Source organism: Mus musculus, chromosome 7 (genome assembly GCF_000001635.26).
Source record: "Mus musculus strain C57BL/6J chromosome 7, GRCm38.p6 C57BL/6J".
Taxonomy (NCBI): domain Eukaryota; kingdom Metazoa; phylum Chordata; class Mammalia; order Rodentia; family Muridae; genus Mus; species Mus musculus.
In genome coordinates this window covers 19,498,559-19,516,405 of record NC_000073.6, presented here as the reverse complement: position 1 = coordinate 19,516,405, position 17,847 = coordinate 19,498,559, and the positions used below count along the sequence as shown (strand labels likewise).

The 17,847-nt window shown below is 51.8% G+C and overlaps 2 protein-coding genes across 9 annotated transcripts; one reads left to right on the top strand and one right to left on the bottom strand.

The window, feature by feature from the left end:
* Positions 1 to 260: 260 nt before the first annotated feature.
* Positions 261 to 7,741, bottom strand: Trappc6a (trafficking protein particle complex 6A). Of its 6 annotated transcripts, none has more exons than NM_025960.4 (6): positions 7,574 to 7,736; positions 2,138 to 2,205; positions 1,867 to 1,984; positions 1,316 to 1,399; positions 1,109 to 1,202; positions 261 to 560 (listed from the first exon to the last, which is right to left on the bottom strand). In NM_025960.4, exons 1-6 carry the CDS (start codon positions 7,655 to 7,657, stop codon positions 529 to 531), a joined length of 480 nt encoding a protein of 159 aa, NP_080236.2. In that variant the 5' UTR covers positions 7,658 to 7,736; the 3' UTR covers positions 261 to 528. The 6 variants fall into 6 exon arrangements, 3 of the variants coding, with proteins under 3 accessions (NP_080236.2, NP_001318110.1, XP_030098779.1); NM_001331181.1 differs by having other exon boundaries at positions 261 to 444; NR_138582.1 differs by lacking the exon at positions 2,138 to 2,205.
* A 284-nt stretch (positions 7,742 to 8,025) lies between these two features.
* Bloc1s3 (biogenesis of lysosomal organelles complex-1, subunit 3) lies at positions 8,026 to 10,623 on the top strand. Of its 3 annotated transcripts, none has more exons than XM_006539831.4 (2): positions 8,026 to 8,093; positions 8,796 to 10,623. In XM_006539831.4, exon 2 carries the CDS (start codon positions 8,805 to 8,807, stop codon positions 9,390 to 9,392), a length of 588 nt encoding a protein of 195 aa, XP_006539894.1. In that variant the 5' UTR covers positions 8,026 to 8,093; positions 8,796 to 8,804; the 3' UTR covers positions 9,393 to 10,623. The 3 variants fall into 3 exon arrangements, with proteins under 3 accessions (XP_006539894.1, NP_808360.2, XP_006539895.1); NM_177692.4 differs by having other exon boundaries at positions 8,036 to 8,101; positions 8,796 to 10,602; XM_006539832.4 differs by lacking the exon at positions 8,026 to 8,093 and adding an exon at positions 8,109 to 8,244.
* Positions 10,624 to 17,847: the final 7,224 nt, after the last annotated feature.

The following is a 17,847-nucleotide window of genomic DNA, read 5'->3' as shown; positions in this document are numbered from 1 at the left end:
TACTTCTCAGCCACCTCGGTCTGAATTCCCTGGGCCTGGGTGCTTACCCATGCAGCAATGGGCAGCAGAATCCAGGCTTAAGCCCAAGGGCAGCCCAGATGCTACAAATACAATCAGAACAAGGTGGCAGGGTGTCACCTGCTGGGCTGGGGGCAGCCCCAGACTTGTTGGCTGGCAGAGCTCATGAGCTGGGCCAGGTGTGCCCAGAGCTCACAGGGTGGGTGTGGGTACGGAGTAACGTGTGATAAGCACTGCACAGGTCTGTTTGCACATAAAGAACCTTTACTGAACATCTGTCATCTGGGTGATGCCCTAATGTCCCTCCATGCTGACTTGGAACTCAGGGGATGGTCCCACCTCCCGGGACCCTCCCGGCCCTTTCATTCCCTTGTCTGAAGCACATGTGACCTCCCCAGAGCCTGTGAGCTCCAGCTTCAAGGCGACCTGCAAAGGTGAGCAGTGAGGCAGGGTCAGGTGCCACATTCCGAGGCTAAGCTTAGGGAAGGGCAAGCCTGGGGTCTGGGGTCCTCAGGACTTCTGGATCACCACCTGGAACTTACCTGGAACAGAAGAGCCAAGACAGAAACCCGTGAGAGGGCTCTCTCTGCACCCCACTCTGCACCAACAGCCCAAGTGGCCCCGGCTGGGAGTGGGTCGCAGGGGTACCGCCCCACCCAAGTGGCCCACATTCCAGACCACAGGGGAGCCCAGAGGCAGGAGGGCTAGCCCAAGCTCCTGACATGTCTTGCCCATTGAGTCCAGCTCCTCACAGTGGCAGGAGTCATCATCTAAGCCCAGCAGTGCCCTATGGGGTCAAGATAATAGCAGACGGGTGCCAAGTCCACCGTTCCAAGCCATCAGGAACCTGGCCAGGGTATGAGATGTCCCACTGGGTCTTATGCCCACTTCTTCTCTTAGAGGTACCTCAGGGATGCAGGCTGGGCATATGATTCCATTCATGTTACCTGTCTCTGGGCCTCAAATTTCATGTCACATACAGCTTGGTAATCTTGCTCCCCTTCCCAGCACTGATGAGGGGCCAAGGATGCGGAAGCCCCAAAGCCTACACCACATTTAAGGGAAACAACCCCCCCCCCCAGTAACTTACAGGCGGGCAGGGATGCCACGGAGGCGGTGACCAGGCTCTGGAAGCCCAGTGTATGGAGGGCGCCGCACAGAAGGCCGCAGGTGAAGGCCAGGAACTGGGGTGGGGGTGGGGGACAGAACACTGTGAGAAGAGGGAAGCCAGGCCCCAGCCCCACGAGCGGCCTAGCAGGGGTGGGTAGATGGGCATGTCCCGTCCCTCACCCAATACCTTGGGGGCTTCCTCTAGATACTGTGGCCCCGAGCCCATGGTGACAAGGAGGGGGAAGCTGTTGTCCTGCAGCACATAGGTCCCCTGGCAACAAAAAAAGAGCCAGAGGGCAGGGAAGGACCCCAGTATACCCACAAACCCAGCATTCAATCCTTTGGGCGCATGTGGAACACCCTGTCATTGGCATGTGGGCCATGTGGCATTAGGAAGCCGTCCCTGCCTGGTAAGGTGCTGGGAGAGGCCCAATCTCTGGCTCTTGATGTGGTGGCGGGAATGAGCACAGTGTGGGTATTCAGTGGGGACTACTGGGACTTGCCTGGTCGAGCCCACTAGCTGACTGTGCAGGGGTCACTCCTGAGGGGCAGGCTGAAGTTGAAGAAACAGCCCTGCCACCCACTGCAGTCCTGTCCTCCCTTAGGGGCTCCAAGGAGAAGGGTAGGTGCTAATGTCAGTCTAGGGTTCTTGCCTCCTACGTCCCCAGTGGGCCCTTGTGGAGGTTCCAGTGCCCCTAAGCTGGAAGCCAGGTGCCGGAGCTGGGCTCGCACACCCACCTGGTGGTTGGTGCGGAGTCCGTCCATGTGCTTCTGGAACATGGCGGCCCACAGATCTCTGCACAGGAACTTGAGGGCATCTAACTCCTCCCTAAAGGCCGGTGTCTCCAGGGGCAGCCTGCATGAGGATGCGGAACAAAGCCTGGCCCACACGGTACATGCGTGGGCCCGTGAAATCTTCCCCACCCTTGGTCTTGTCAGCAGGAACCCCAACGTCAGGTCTGCCCACTCTCCCAAGCAGCAGAGGAAGGCAGGTGGGGCTGGCTCTCACCTCTCACCCAGAGCCTGGCCCACGCGGAAGCCCAGGCCCTCCAGGACGGACAGGCTCCTCCTCTTTCCCTGGAAGGCCAAGAAAGGGAGGCTCAGGAGGCCACACAGGCCTCTTCCCCATGCTCGGTTCTCTGGGCCAGGAAAGCTCAGCTTCCAGATCCTTCTATCAGATCCCTGGAGGCAGTGCTGCTCTCCTGCCCAGGTTGAAGGCTGAGTCCCTCAGCCCAGTCCCTTTTGCCTGTCCCAACCCCATGCTGTCCCTGTGAGATTGGGGTCCAGCTGCCAAGTTCACCTAGGAATGCCCTTTGCCTTCAGCCTGGAGGCAGTGGCAGGGGGTAGAGGATTGGACAGTGGGGGTGGGGTGGGGAGGAGTGAGGGGGGTGGATCGACAACTAAGGCCAGCTGGACTTCAGAAGGGTTAAGAAGCTGTCTAGTGCCGGGCAGTGGTGGCACACACCTTTAATCCCAGCACTTGGGAGGCAGAGGCAGGCTGATTTCTGAGTTTGAGGCCAGCCTGGTCTACAAAATGCCCTGTTTCGAAAAAATTAAAAAAAAAAAAAAAAAAAGAAGCTGCCTAGTGCCACTGCAGGCAGACCTGTCACCTGCCATTGCCACTCTCTGGGAGGCTGCGGAAGGAAGATCATGGGTGCCTAACTACAGAGAGTATTTGTGGCCAGCATGGGCAACAAGGCCAAAACGTATCTTTAAAAAAAAAAAAAAAAATCACAAGACTCTAGGCTATCCCTATAATCCCAACATCAGGGAGTCGGAGGTGGGAGGACCCGGGGCATGTGGTCAACCAGAGTGAGCGGAAGCCAGGCTGGGCTCTGTCTCACACAATGGCAGAAAGGGGTTCAATAGTAAGGGATTCACCTAGTAGTACACCCGAGACCTTGCATTCAGTCCAGCATCGGCACACCAAGTTCAAAGGAAATGCCAGCTCAGGGGGGGGGGGCTGGGTGAAAGGCATCTACATTTCAAATCAAGGTGTAAGCCACAAAGTGGTGCAGGCCCTTGAGTGCTGTGCTTAGGGGGCTGAGGCAGATAAATCACAAACTGGAAGCCAGCGGGGACGACAAACTGAGACCTCCCAGCACTCTGGGATGGATGGACTACTAAGGCCAGCTTGGTCTACATAGTGAGTTCCAGGACAGCTAGAACTTCAAAATACAGAAACTCTGTCTTGAAAAAAATAAAATTAAAAAAAAAAAAAGTCAAAGCAAGCCGGCAAAATGGCTCAGTGGTAAAGATGTTAGCTCCCAAGCCTGAAGACCCAAGTTGCATTCTGGGGTCTCACACGGTAGGAGAGAAGTGACCATCAGAAGTAGTCCTCTGGCCACGTGTGGTGGCGCACGCCTTTAATTCCAGCACCCAGGACGCAGAGCAGATGGTTCTGAGTTTGAGACCAGCCTGGTCTACAGAGTGAGTTCCAGGACAGCCAGGGCTACACAGAGAAACCCTGCCTCATTGACAACAAGCTGCCCCTGACCTTCACATTCATGCTGTGGCCCATTCCCTACAAAATAAATGAATGTAATCAAAGTCCTCACATCACTGAGGAGCCAGGCCTCTCCCAAACAGGCAGAGACGAGGCTTCCCCTAGGAAGATGGTGAGGGGGGCTGTGGAGGAGGAAGGGGCTGGCTTTGATGGTAGATCATGTGAAGAAGACAGACAAGGATGCAAGTGCACGCACGCGGGCACACCCCCACCCCCCACATGACTTACAGGGCAGCACCTGGGAAACCCCTGTTGAATCAGTCGCTTTGTGCTGGTGTTATCTAGTGTTCTGAGTGCTTGGGTTGAGATACACCCTGATACTTCCCACATGTAGCGAGTCCATCAGCAAGATGGGGTGGGACTAAATGTCTGTGTCTTAGTTTCTTTTTTTTTTTTTTTTTTTCTTTTTTTTTTAAAGATTTATTTATTTATTATATGTAAGTACACTGTAGCTGTCTTCAGACACTCCAGAAGAGGGCGTCAGATCTTGTTACAGATGGTTGTGAGCCACCATGTGGTTGCTGGGATTTGAACTCTGGACCTTCGGAAGAGCAGTCGGGTGCTCTTACCCACTGAGCCATCTCACCAGCCCCGTGTCTTAGTTTCTTTGTGTGCAAAAGGAAGGCAGCCCTGTCCCTTGGGATCCTCAGGGGAAGTCAAGCCATAAATCACTTTGTCTTATTGTGATACTCTGTACAGCATCTGTGTCCATCAGAGCAGGTGACAACCCCTGGCCAACGTGACACCATTAGCTGGAGAAAGAACCCCATTAAGGAGGTGGCTGTGTTCCAAGGATCTAGAACCTAGAATTGCCTGGCGTTGGGCGAGCCTGGGGTACCTGGGGGCCACTGCTTCCCTCAGAGTTCACACCAGCTCTATCACAAAGCTCTATCGCCTGTGTCCATGTTCCCTACTGTGACAAACAAGGAAAGTCCAACTCTCCGTGGCTCAAGCTGTTTCAATGTTCCCCAGAAGTTCTACTGCAAGAGGGTAGATGTCTGCCCAGCTCTTGTGCTGACTAAGGCTTATTATAAATATAAAAGTGTCTTCTATCTGGAACCCCCAATTAATATTAAATATTTAACACAACAGTGACAGAGACACAGAAGGTGCCAGCCAAGAGAGCAGAGGGGCCTGAAGGGTCGTCAGAAGCTCAAGTCTCCTTCCACAGACTCAACACTCCCTGGGGTGGACATCCTGGACTGTGACCTGGATACAGCGGCCTCACTTTCCCACACGGGCACTACCTCCTCACAGTGATGGTGACAGAGACACAGCTGAGGTCAGTGCTGGCCTCCCTCTGCCTGTCCCTGGGCAAGGATCAATTAAGTATCTGCTGACCTGAAAGGACTGGAGTGGCAGGGTCAGGGGTGAGAGGACAATAGAATGCAGGGGGGGGGAAGGCAGGGACGGTGGGCAGAGGAAGAAGCCCCTACCCCAGACATCTTACTGACATGGGGACAGCAGAGCCTCCAAAGGTTCTTGGATATTTTGAGTCTCTTATATTCCTGGAGGAGACAAAGCAGGGACCCTACTGACCCCTAAGAGCAGAGTGGCCAGTCACTCTGTTTCTAGGGCTGACCGGTAGGATCATGATCACGTGATCATGGGTGGGAAAACCAGGCAATATATAAAGAGAGCATGCTGGGAGAAATGTGATCTGTGCTGGGACATGTGACATACAATAAAAAGCAAAGATCAGGGCCAGGCAGTGTTGGCGCACGCCTTTAATCCTAGCACTCAGGAGGCAGAGGCAGGCGGATTTCTGAGTTCTAGGCCAGCCTGGTCTACAGAGTGAGTTCCAGGACAGCCAGGGCTACACAAGAGAAGCCCTGTCTCGAAAAGAAAAAAAAAAAAAAAAAGCAACGATCAGTTGGGTCAGGCAGGCCTCTACCCAGGGACGAATTCTGGAGGCGAGGGGCTGAGTATATTTTTTTGATTCTCCCCGGGGCCTGTGAAGATTCCAAAACCCCAGTCCTGAAAATCCAAGACAAGTCATTTGCCTCAGGTGTTGTTCTAAAGACCTGAGCACTTGACCTCTACAGGTAAAATTGCAAAAGTCCTTTTATGAAATGAAGTGTTTACATAATAGCCCACACACATTCTCCCACAGATCTTGCTTTATTTTGTTGTGTTAAGGATAAAACCTAGCTCATCCCTGTGCCATTCTAAGCAGGTGCTATTTTGCTGAGCCACACCCACAACTCCTCACTGAAGGATTCTAGGCAGGGGCTCTACCACTGAACTACAACCCCAGCCCCTCACTGGGGGATTCTAGGCAGGAGCTGCACTGCTGAGCCAAACCCTAGCTTTCTTATAGACTATAAATCCTTTCTAGATGATTATAATGCTAATACAATGTAATTACTATATAGTTATACCATACTGTTTAGAAAAAAATTTTAAAGTTTGTAAATAATCACTAGAGACGTATTAATTAACTAAATTAACTAAAACGACATCTCTGCATCCAATTCCAGCCCTTGGGAAGTGCAGGCAGCAGGATCGCATGTGTGAGAGTGGAACAGTATATAAGTGAGATGAGATATCCTTTGTTGTTTTTTTTTTTTTTTTTTTTTAAGACACGGTTTCTCTGTATAGCCCTGGCTGTCCTGGAATTCACTCTATAGACTAGGCTGGCCTCAAACTCAAAAATCCGCCTGCCTCTGCCTCCCAAGTGCTGGGATTAAAGGCGTGCGCCACCACTGATGCAGCACTCTGGGATGCAGAGGCTGACTGTACCACACTGGAGGCGCAATGTGCAAACCAGACACGGGAGGGCCCATAATCCTAGTACTTTTCAGGCAGAGGCAGGAGGATCACCAGAAGCCAGCTTGGGTCATACAGTGAAAACCTGCTTCAAGAGTCGGGTTGGCGTAGGGATACTCAGGGAAGAAAAGAGAGAGCAGAGCAGTCTCTGCAGCAGGTCTTGAACTCCCACACAGTCATGGAAGTTCAAACTGCCATGTAGCCTATAAAATCAGGGAGGCAGCCGGGCGTGGTGGCACACGCCTTTAATCCCAGCACTTGGGAGGCAGAGGCAGGTGAATTTCTGAGTTGAGGCTAGCCTGGTCTACAGAGTGAGTTCCAGGACAGCCAGGGCTACACAGAGAAACCCTGTTTCGAACCCCCCCACCCCCACCCTCCCAAAAAATCAGGGAGGCTCCTGAGACCTGATGATCGGGCCACACTCCCACTAACTCTATTACCTCAGCTGTAGGGCCCCCAGTACGGACACAGTCGGTGGCAGCAGTTAGGAGCTACGAGGAGAGCCCTGGGCAAGCTCATATCTGTGCAGGCTCACAGAAAGCTATTTTAATCTCTTTATTAGAGTCAAGGTGACACAGAGCAGAGAGGAAGCAGGCTCCCTCCTTCCCAGAGCATGTGCCTCTGCACAAAGCAGCTTCTTCATGACCTCCCTAGGATGAGAAGGAAGACAATGGGAGGTGGATGGGAGTATGACACACAGGAAGGCACAAAGGAACACATAAGTGGTGGTAACTATTATTGATTACAATATTTCAGTGATCCCAGCGCCACCTTCCACATTACCGGGTGGGGTCTTTACTCATTACAGGGGCAAATCCATACTAAAAAACTCACTGTGTGCTGGGGTGTAGCGCGATCAGCACGCACTTTATCCAGCACACAGGCAGAGGGGACAGATGAGACCGGGTATGGTTGAGGGTGCATTTTCTAAGGAGGAAACGGAAGGATAGGAAGATTAAAGATGTTGAGTTGCATACTAAGTGGGTGGTGAGGCGAGCCCTCATCTGAGCCCAATAACAGCCAATTACCCTAATTATCAACGGCGCCCCAGGACGAGGCCTAGAACTGAGCGCCTTGACCCAAGTCATCTCGCTCCGCCTCAGCAATGACCTGCCATAAGGCTCGATCACACCCCACTTCTCCACCCCGAGGCCACGGCGTGCCGCTCACCCCCGAGCCTGGGTCCGGGTCCGGGGCCCACAGCTCCGCCACCATCTCGGTGTGCAGAAACTCGAATAGCACCGCGTCCGCCATACGCCGCCTCGCGACCCTCACGCCTGGCCAACGCTTCCGGCTCCCATTGGTCAGCTCGGGAGGTAGGCCCGATCTGATTGGTGATCCTATTTAGCTCCGCCTGCTTCTTGAAAGCCAGGAGGCGGGTCCACCGAGCCCCTTCCTTGGCCGCGCTGTTAACATCTTCCGCCCTTTCTTCGCTTCCCTCCCTGCTCCCGAGTCTTCGGACATCCAATTGGCTGAGTCTCTGATTCCTGTGAGGGTCCAAGATTAAAAAAAATAAATTTACGCGTCAAACGGAATTTTCCTAAATACATAAGCAAATAAATAAATAAACCCACACTACGGAAGCGACTTGTCTAACCGCTTTCCTATTGGCCATAACTCGGCTCACGTGACGCTGCGAGAGACCGGCTCACTTCCGCCAGGCAGCGGACCCCTTGGGCTCGGAGCCTCGGAGACCCGGTATGGCCTTCCTTCCGGGACTCTGGTGTCGGTGGCTCTTGTTAAGGGTCCCCTCGGGCGGCTGTCCTTTCTGTTTGCCCTGGTGCCTATTGCGGCCAAGTGCTCGCTGGCCAGGAGGACAGTGGAGGGTGTGGCCTGTGCTGGTGGGACTCTGGGAACTCTTGGTTACAAAGCTTTTAAAACTTACTTTATTATTGTCAGTATTATTTTGAGACAAGTTCTCACTATGTATGTAATGTTGGATGGCCTGGCACTATTGAGGATCAGGCTGATCTCGAACTCACAGAGATCTTCCTGCCTCTCCTCCGGTGCTGGGAATTAAAGTCATTATTATTATTTTATATTAGTTAATGTATATATACGCGTGCGTCTCTAGCACGCGTGTAGAGCTCAGAGGACAACTGTACGGGCCTCAGTTCGCTTCTTCCACCATGTGGGTCCCTGGGTTCGAACTCTTGGCGTCAGGTTTGATTGCAAGTGCCTTTTCCCAGCTGAGCCATCTCGTGTGACCTAGTTCTAAGGCTTTGCCTGGACGGTCCTTGATGTCCCCGGTGTGCACACAAATGATACAGAGGTGCACAATTCCAACCCATGTGTACACGAGGAAACTGAGGCCCAAGTCAGGACTCGCTGGGGATGGCGGTGAAGGGGCTGGGACTCGGGACCTCACGTCCGCTCAATTCCTCTTCTCCAGCTCCGTGCCATGGAGTCATCCCAGGGTCGGCGGAGAAGGCCGGGGACAGTGGTACCTGGGGAAGCTGCGGAGACCGACTCGGAGCTGTCTGCATCCTCGTCCGAGGAGGAACTATACCTGGGTCCCTCGGGCCCTACGCGCGGCCGTCCCACGGGGCTGCGTGTGGCCGGGGAGGCGGCGGAGACCGACTCGGAGCCTGAGCCCGAGCCCACGGTTGTGCCGGTCGACCTGCCCCCGCTCGTGGTGCAGCGCGATCCGGCGGAGACTTGGGGCACGGAGGAGACCCCTGCCATGGCGCCTGCGCGCTCGCTGCTGCAGCTCCGGTTGGCTGAGAGCCAGACGCGCCTGGACCACGACGTAGCGGCTGCGGTGAGCGGCGTGTACCGCCGTGCGGGTCGCGATGTGGCCGCCCTGGCGGGGAGGCTGGCGGCTGCTCAGGCCACCGGGCTGGCAGCCGCCCACAGCGTGCGCCTGGCGCGCGGGGACCTCTGCGCGCTCGCCGAGCGCCTGGATATCGTGGCTGGCTGTCGCTTGCTGCCGGACATACGAGGGGTCCCTGGTATGGAGCCCGAGCAGGACCCGGGACCTAGAGCCTAGGCTGTCACTCTGTGTCCCCCCACCTGACTCTGCCTCTTGGTGAACATTCGTACCACCTGTGGCATCTGACTCTGTTTTTGTTCCTGGATCACCGAGGCCTCCAATGCGTGGTAGCATTTGATCAATGCCGACAGAAGCCGAATCCTCGCATCTTCTTTGATATTCTTAGCACAATTCCGGGCTCCCCAACCCAGGTTCTGTGGCTATCAAGTAGCTTAGCCCCTATCCATTCTGGTCCTGTTTCCTAAATTCAGCTTTACTCTTGGGCAAAGCCAGAGGTTTGCTTTCTTTTGTTGAGCCTTTCTGAATTTAGGCTTTGGGGGGTAGTGGTGTCTCTCTAGTTTACATCCCTAAATGATGATCACTCCTGACCCGAGGATACCTTCCTCTTACACATATCCCTCTTACCGACCGCTGTGGCCAAATGCAGACCAACCTAGGGCCTGGGTAGTAACCCTAATTCTTAGGCCTTTGTGTCAGGGGCAGCGCCTCCTGGTGTTTTGATCGCTATAGAGACATGACACCACAAATACAAATCTACCACTCACTGTGTCTCTTTCTGGATGCTAAAAGGACTTGGATTCTGACCTCTATGGGCCTCGAGGATAACAGGTTCTTTTTGCCTCTTTGGGTTTGGCTCTTTGGGTGTCTTTTTGGCCACTCCTTTTGTCTCTGTCTTAATGAGGATTCAGTGACCTTATGTGGAAGGGAGCTCGGGTGGTGGGGTGAGACTGTAGCTCAGTGGTGTCGTGTACGCTTAGTGTGGGCGGCCCTGGGTTCAATTCCTAGGACCACCCTGCTTCAAAAGAAACAAACAAGCACATTCTTTGTTTGTTTGTTTTGTTTTTGTTTTGTTTTTTGAGACAGGGTTTCTCTGTGTAGTCCTGGCTGTCCTGGAACTCACTTTGTAGACCAGGCTGGCCTCAAACTCAGAAATTCACCTGCTTCTGCCTCCCAAGTGCTGGGATTAAAGGCGTGTGCCACCACTGCCCGGTCAAACTAGAACATTCTTAGATGCCTGTGTCCCCTTTAAAAATTTACCCAGGGTGGGGGGTGGGGTGGGGCTGGAAAGTAGAGGTCCTGAGTTCAAACCCCAGAAACCACATGGTGGCTCACAACCATCTGTATTGAGATCTGATGCCCTCTTCTGGTGTGTCTGAAGACAGCTACAATGTACTTATATATAATAAATAAATTATTAAAAAATTTACCCTCTTGATTCTAACTATCAGCTGATATGCTATTTTGTTTTTACATCAACTAGAGTCAGGGTTTTTATTGGTAATTAGGCGTGGAGATTGGGGATTTAGCTCAGGGTTACAGCTCTTGCCTAGCAAGTGCAAGGCCCTGGGTTTGGTCCTCAGCTCAAAAAACAAAACAAAACCTCAAAAAAATCCAACCAAACCCCTCCCCTCCTCAAAAACAAAACATGTAACTGGTGCATGTCAGGCAGTGGTGGCACACACCTCAGTCCCAGCACTGGCTGGGCAGAGGCAGGCAGATCTGAGCTTGAGGCCAGCTTGGTCTGTAGAGCAAGTTCCAGAACAGCCAGGGCTACCCAGAGAAATCCTGTCTCAGTTTTAAAAAAGGAAAAAAATTGTGTGCACATATGTGTGTGCTTGCAGGTATGTTTACCCAGTATGTGTGCTGTATACAGGTGTGCCTATATGTTCAGGTGTGTCCATGTGTGTGTGTAAGCACGTGTGCTTGCATGTGTGTAGAGCTTCCTGTGTATAAACAGGTGTGTCTGCATGCATGCAGGTGTGACTGTATTGTGGGCTCAGGTGTGCCTGGATGTGCAGATCTGTCTGCAGATGTCAGGAGCTGTGTATGTGCATGTAAGGGCCTGTATGTGACAGGTGATGTGCAAGGCTGTCCTCTCCCGAAGCTCTGCTGTGCCGCTGGCACAAGGCCACCACAGAAAGGACTTGTTGACCTTTGAGTTCCCTAGAAGAAGGGGGTATAAGGAGGCTGTGCCACCTCACCTGAGGGTCCAGCCACTCTTCACAAGCACTTGTTTACAACTCTGCCCTAACTCCACCTGTGTCAGGGACTGGGTAGATGTACACAGACCAAGAAAGGACAGAGAGGGGGCTCCATGTACACAGCCACACACAAGCCATCCCTACTGCATGCATACCTTCCAGTAGGGCTGCTCCTGCTCTTAACCCCACACTCTTGCTCCATAAAGCATGGGACCTTGAAAGGTACCATGGTCCCCGGCTGAGCTAAGGCTAGAAGCCGAGGAGAGCCTGAAGGGACCTAAGGAGGTTTACCTGCTCCAGGGCACCAGGCCTGTCACTAGCAGCAGCCCCACCCCCATAGATTTGTGACCATCAGTCATGTAAGGGGAACGCCCAAGCCCCTCCACTCGTAAAGGCTGTGACCTGTGGTCAAGTAGGCACAAGACAGATCTCCATTTTTAACAAGGTTCCTAAAGGCCTGGAGGATGTAGCCAGTAAGCTTTCCTTCCCAGACATTCCTCCCTGCATCCACTTTCCGTCATGACAATAAATGCCTCAACAGTCCTCCTGCATTCCTAGTGCTGGATTGATTATGGGCGTGACCCATCCCTCTGGGAGATAGACAAAACCCAGGGTACTCGGTTGGTCAAGAACAAAGGTGAGGGTCCTGAGAAAATGGTTCAGTGGCTAAGAGCTCTTGCTTTGGACACAGGTGAAGCTGGGGTCCAATCCCCAAGAACAAAGGCAGGCACAGCTGCGCATGCCTGGAACCCAAATTGGGGGTGACAGAGACAGGAAGATCCTGAGAGCTTGCTGGCCAACCAGCCTAGCAGAAAAGGCAAGTGTCCAATTCAGTGGGACCCCCATCTCAAAACAGCAAGGCAGTGCAGGGTAACAGAAGAGGACACTCAGCAGCCAGCCCTGACATCCACATGCACACACGCACATACAGAGGTTGAGGCTGGACAGGGTGAGGACCTGCGTGGATCCAGGCCACAGGCAGAACCCCTTATCAGTGCAGGAATGTAGCTGGGGCTACAGGTTAGGGGTAGTACTAGGTGGGGACAGGGGTGGGGTTGAGAGCCCAAACCCTCCCACTTCTATCCCTTCTGCTCAAAATGCTTGCCAACTTCCTCTGGTACTTGGAGATCTTCTATCAGAGGCCCCGAGGTAGCCCCATCTGTGCAGGTGGCAGCCCCATGCCAATCTCCTGCGTGGGCACAGTGTCTCTGAGTTGATCTTCCTTGGGTGGCTTCAGTGACCCAGCATGCCTCGCTTGCACAGTGAACACAGCAAGCACCCTAGGCATGTCTGTAGATTCCAGGGTGTGATTAAGCCAGGACCAGGTGATATTAAAGTTCCCAGCTGCTCCCTGGCTCTCTGCTGCCCTCTGTTGGAAATCCAGAGAAGACACACTGTTGTTGCCTGTGGGAAAATCCGTTTACCTTGAGCCTAGTTCTGACCCTTCAGAGTCTCTGGTTCCATTTTTTCAAAAATTACTTACCCAGGGTGGGAGACAGTACTGCCACCTGGAGCTTGTGGATGATCTAAATTTTTATTGGAATATATTTTGGAGGGGGCGAGGGCAGGGTCTCATGTATCCCAGGCTGGCCAGGAACTCCCTGGGGAGAACCTTTAGATCCTTGTCATTTACGCCTGTTTTCTGGAATTATAGACCTGTGCTGTGCCACCACAAGTCTTGGTTTGTTTTATTTTTATTACATCATACACACACACACACACACACACACACACACATATATATATATATATCACATATCACATGCATACATAACATAACGATGTGTATATACTCCATCTACATGCATATATATATATATATATATATATATATTTTTTTTTTTTCTGATGCAGGATTTGTCTGTATAGCCCTGGCTGTCCTGGAACTCACTCTGTAGACCAGGCTGGCCTCGAACTCAGAAATCCACCTGCCTCTGCCTCCCGAGTGCTGGGATTAAAGGCATGCAACACCATGCCCGGCCTATGTTTGTTTGTTTGTTTGTTTTTGAGACAGGGTTTCTCTGAGTAGCCCTGGCTATCCTGGAACTCAATATGTAGACCAGGCTAGCGTGGAACTTAGAGATCTACCTGCCTTTTCCTCCTGAGTGGTAGGTTTCGAGGTGGCACAACCATACCCAGCCTTATTTTAGTTTTTAAAATGTTCTCTGTGTGGTGTTTTGTGAGTGTGTGTGTGTTCCACATGCATGCCTGATGCCTGAGGAGACCAGAAAAGGATATCAGATCCCCTGAGACTGGTGTTACAGAGGTTGTGAACGTCTATGGTCATGGTGGGACTCAAACCAGTGTCCTTTGGAAGAGCAGCCAGTGCTCTTAATTGCTGAGTCGTCTCTCCAGCCCTAGGAGGATACATTGTCTTTTAAAATCATTTTACTGAGTGCACTGAGAGCAGCAGCTGGAGACAACTACACAACTGTCTGTTTTTTGTTTTTGTTTTTGTTTTTGTTTTGTTTTTCGAGACAGGGTTTCTCTGTATAGCCCTGGCTGTCCTGGCACTCACTTTGTAGACCAGGCTGGCCTCGAACTCAGAAATCTGCCTGCCTCTGCCTCCCGAGTGCTGGGATTAAAGGCGTGCACCACCACGCCCGGCTCTGTCTATTTTTTTAAAAGATTAGTGTGTGTGTGTTTGTGTCTATGTATGTATCCTGTTTCTGTATGTGCTATTGTCTCTGTGTCTGTGTGTATGTGTGTGCTTGTGTGTTGCTATATGTATGTGTTTGTGTGTATGTGTGTGTTTGTGCATATATGTGTGTTTATGTGTGTGAGTGTGTATAGTGTGTGTGTGGTGTGTGTGTGTGTGTGTGTGTGTGTGTGTGTGTGTGAGTGATTGTGTATGTACTCTTCTTGTGCCACAGTGCGTGGATAGAGAGCAGAAGACAACCTTGGGTGTTGGTTCTTGATTTCTACCTTGTTTTCGACAGGGTCTCTAGTTTGCTGCTGCGGACATCAGGTTAGCTGAGCCAAAAGTCTCTGGGGATTCTCAGGTCTCACCACCACAGTATTCCTCACTCCTCAGGGATGCGGATGCCCTGGGCCTGACTTTATGTGGGTTCCTGGGAGGAGTCAAACTCAGGTCCTCACGCTATGACTCACCCCCTAGGGCCTTGGTTCTGACCTTCTAGGTGCTCCATCTGTGACTGATCAGAGATGACCCACAGGGACATAGCAGTGACTCACACAGAGCAGGGGAACCTCAGGACATGGAGGCCACAGTCTCTGTTCTCTGACTCGGGGCCTCCCTCAAGGACATCTCCCTCTTGACCCTGCCTCAGCACCTGAGTGCTGGGTAACAGGCGTGAGTTTCTCAGTAAATAATCAATCTTGTATAAAAGAGATTAAGTAATTGGAAGACTGAATATGGTTTGTGTTTCTTCACTGGGTTGCCGTGTCTTGGGCTCCCCCATTCCCATCTGGTAGCTTTTTCCTCCTGCCCTAGGCCTTCCTGTGGCATTCCACGGGCTGTAGCTGCGGATATGTTCCTGAACCTTCGGTATGTCTGAATATCCTATTTTGTCTCCTGCTTTAATTGGGTTATCGAGATGGTTCTCTAAGTAAAGGTGCCTGCCAGCACTCGGGCCTGAGTTGAGTCCTCGGGTCCCACATGGCGGAAGCTGAGAACCGACTCTTGCTCTCTGACCTTTGCTCTACATGTGCATGCACGCATGCACACATGCAAACAAACAAACAAAAAGAAAATGTAACACAAATATTTAAAGGCCAAATTTGGAAGACCGAGAGACAGAAAAAAAAAAAGCAAGCCATGGCTCTACATACGCTCTATAAGATTGCAATATCATGAAGTATTTTCTCTTACCAGAGCGGAAATCAAAACCAAGAGGATATTTCAAAACACCGCAAGTATTTGGGAAGTAAACAGCCCAGAGGTCAAAAAGGAAGTTTTAAAAAAAATTATATAAAACTAAATGAGAAAGAAAATAGGAAGTGGGGGGCACGGGGTGAGATGGCTCAGTGGGGGAGAGGGCTTGCTTGGGGGGGAAGAGACAGCTTGGTGGGGTGGGAGGTATGATACTGCTGAGGGCTGAGGGGGAAGGGGTGTTGAGATGGTTTGGTGGAGGGTGTGGTGGAGGGGTTGGAGGAGGGTTTGAGATGACTTGAGTGGGGGAGGGGGAGTTGAGAAGGGTAGATGGGGCTGGGAGACCTTTTGTGGGGTGAGAAGGGGGGCTGAGACAGCTCAATGGGGGGGCTCCTACAGCGGGGGAAGGGGGTGAGACAGGCTTGGTGGGGGCAGCATTGATGGGTAAAGGCACAGCCAGACCTGATGCTGAGGGTTTGATGCCTGGGACCCACGTGATGAAGAGACCTGGCCACAGGAAATCATCTCTGACCGCAGCCTATAGGGAATGAATAAGTAAGTGAAACACAAAACAGAGCCAAAGCCAGGCACTGAAGTTCATGCTTATGATCCCCACACTTGAAAGGTTCGAGGCCAGCCTCAGCTGGGTATGGGTCATCAAAGTCCTCAATTCAAGCATACCTCCCAGAGCTGAGAGGTGGGCTAGCCCTCCTTCCAACTGTGTGCTGTAGGGCTCAGGGAGTGTCGTTAGGGTTCTGTGCGTTTAAACAGTGACATACCCACCCCCACCCCCTCATATAGGAAATTGGGGAATACTCTAGATCAAAACAGGAAGGCTGGGGCTGGAAAGATGACTCAGCAGTTAAGAGCACTGACTGCTCTTCCAGAGGTCCTGAGTTCAAGTCCCAGCAACCACGTGATGGCTCACAACCATCAGTAATGGGATCTGATGCCCTCTTCTGGTGTGTCTTTTTTTTTTTTTTTAAAGATTTATTATTATACATAAGTACACTATAGCTGTCTTCAGACTTGCCAGAAGAGGGAGTCAGATCTCATTACGAGTGGTTGTGAGCCACTATGTGGTTTCTGGGATTTGAACTCTGTACCTTCGAAAGAAGCAGTCAGTGCTCTTACCCACTGAGCCATCTCGCCAGCCCCCGTGGTGTGTCTTTAGATAATGGCAGTGTATTCACATATATAACAACAGAAACAAACAAACAAACAAACAAAACAAACCAACAACAGCAAAAAACAAACAAAACAAAACAAAAAAAAGTCCCAGGAAGTCCACTTCCAATTTTGGAGGGAAAAGTGTTTATTTGTTTATTTAGTGCAAGAGATGTGTTTATAAAAAGGTAAAGAGAGCCGGGTGTGGTGGCGCACGCCTTTAATCCCAGCACTCGGGAGGCAGAGGCAGGCGGATTTCTGAGTTCGAGACCAGCCTGGTCTACAAAGTGAGTTCCAGGACAGCCAGGGCTATACAGAGAAACCCTGTCTCGAAAAACCAAAAAATAAAAAAATTTTTTAAAAAGTAAATAAATAAAGATAAAGAGAGAAAAGGAGGGGATATGTTCTATGGAGGTGTGGTGAGGTATGAGGGAAGGGGGCGCCTCTGCGGGCCCATGCTGAGGCATCCCTTCTCCCTGAGGGACCAGCCACACAATGGTATAGCATAGAACAGAGTTCATTCAAGGCATGGGGAGGGGAATTAAGAGTAGTAGAGGCAGAGAGAAGGAGAGAGTAGAGAAATCCGGCCATGACCCTGTGGAGAGAGGGGTTAAGGGGGAAGAAATGGGAAAGGGGTGAGGGGACAGAGTGAGAGCAAGAGGAGAAGAGCAAGAGGGAACAAGAGAGGGAGGAGGGAGCAAGCAACCCCTTTTATAGTGGGTCAGGCCTATCTGGCTGTTGCCAGGTAACTGTGGGGTGGAGTCCAGACAGAGTGCTAACAACAAGCACACAGTGGAAGTGTTTCTAAAATTCCTTCCTTGAGGGAATCGTAAACCCTGTCTACCTTCTACCAAGGTCCCAGTGACAAGCTAAGGCACATTTTGCCAAAGTTCAGCTGGAGGACAGAAGTATCATTCGGCTTGCTTCCAGAGCAGGAGTGAGGGCTTACTGATGGCAGCTCTGTATAGATGGAGCCCCAGCCCCTAGCCCTTTCCAGCCATGTCCTTCTCTGAGGCCACATGCACTTAGGAGAGAATTGCATACAACTGGCTGGGAGGGGCTGCTGGCCACTCAGGAGAGGGTCCCATTACCTTTCTTTTGCAAGGGGAGGCCAAGGGCCAACTACCCCAGCTGTGGTGATGCGTTATGCCTGCCCTGCCTGGCTATGGAAGTAGTTTGGCTTGTTAGATGCTCCAATAGAAAGTACAAAACCTGGTAAAGGTTATGTCCTGCCTGGTGAATCCTGAGGACCAAATGCAGGTTGTAAGTGGAGTCAGCAAGTGCCTTCGCCAGGCCCTGGTCTCCAATCTTTACACACTTACATGATGCTCTCTTTAGGGCCACTTCAGACCCATTTGCCTGTTGGTGTTCTGTGATTCCCTCCAACAACCCTGTTAACCTAAGTGCTCTACCACAGAGTCACTCCCTCAGCCCTTCCCGGGGAGACCTGAGGTAAGGTGTAGTCACGGAG

Excerpts from the sequence above, each read along its gene's own strand:
- Bloc1s3 (XM_006539831.4), top strand. The coding sequence starts at position 8,805 with ATGGAGTCATCCCAGGGTCGGCGGAGAAGGCCGGGGACAGTGGTACCT.
- Trappc6a (NM_001331181.1), bottom strand. The coding sequence starts at position 7,657 with ATGGCGGACGCGGTGCTATTCGAGTTTCTGCACACCGAGATGGTGGCG. Across the intron at positions 1,203-1,315 it reads ATCTAGAGGAAGCCCCCAAG|TTCCTGGCCTTCACCTGCGG; the intron begins GTATTGGGTGAG and ends CCCCCACCCCAG. Across the intron at positions 445-1,108 it reads CGTGGCATCCCTGCCCGCCT|GTCGCCTTGAAGCTGGAGCT; the intron begins GTAAGTTACTGG and ends TCACCTTTGCAG.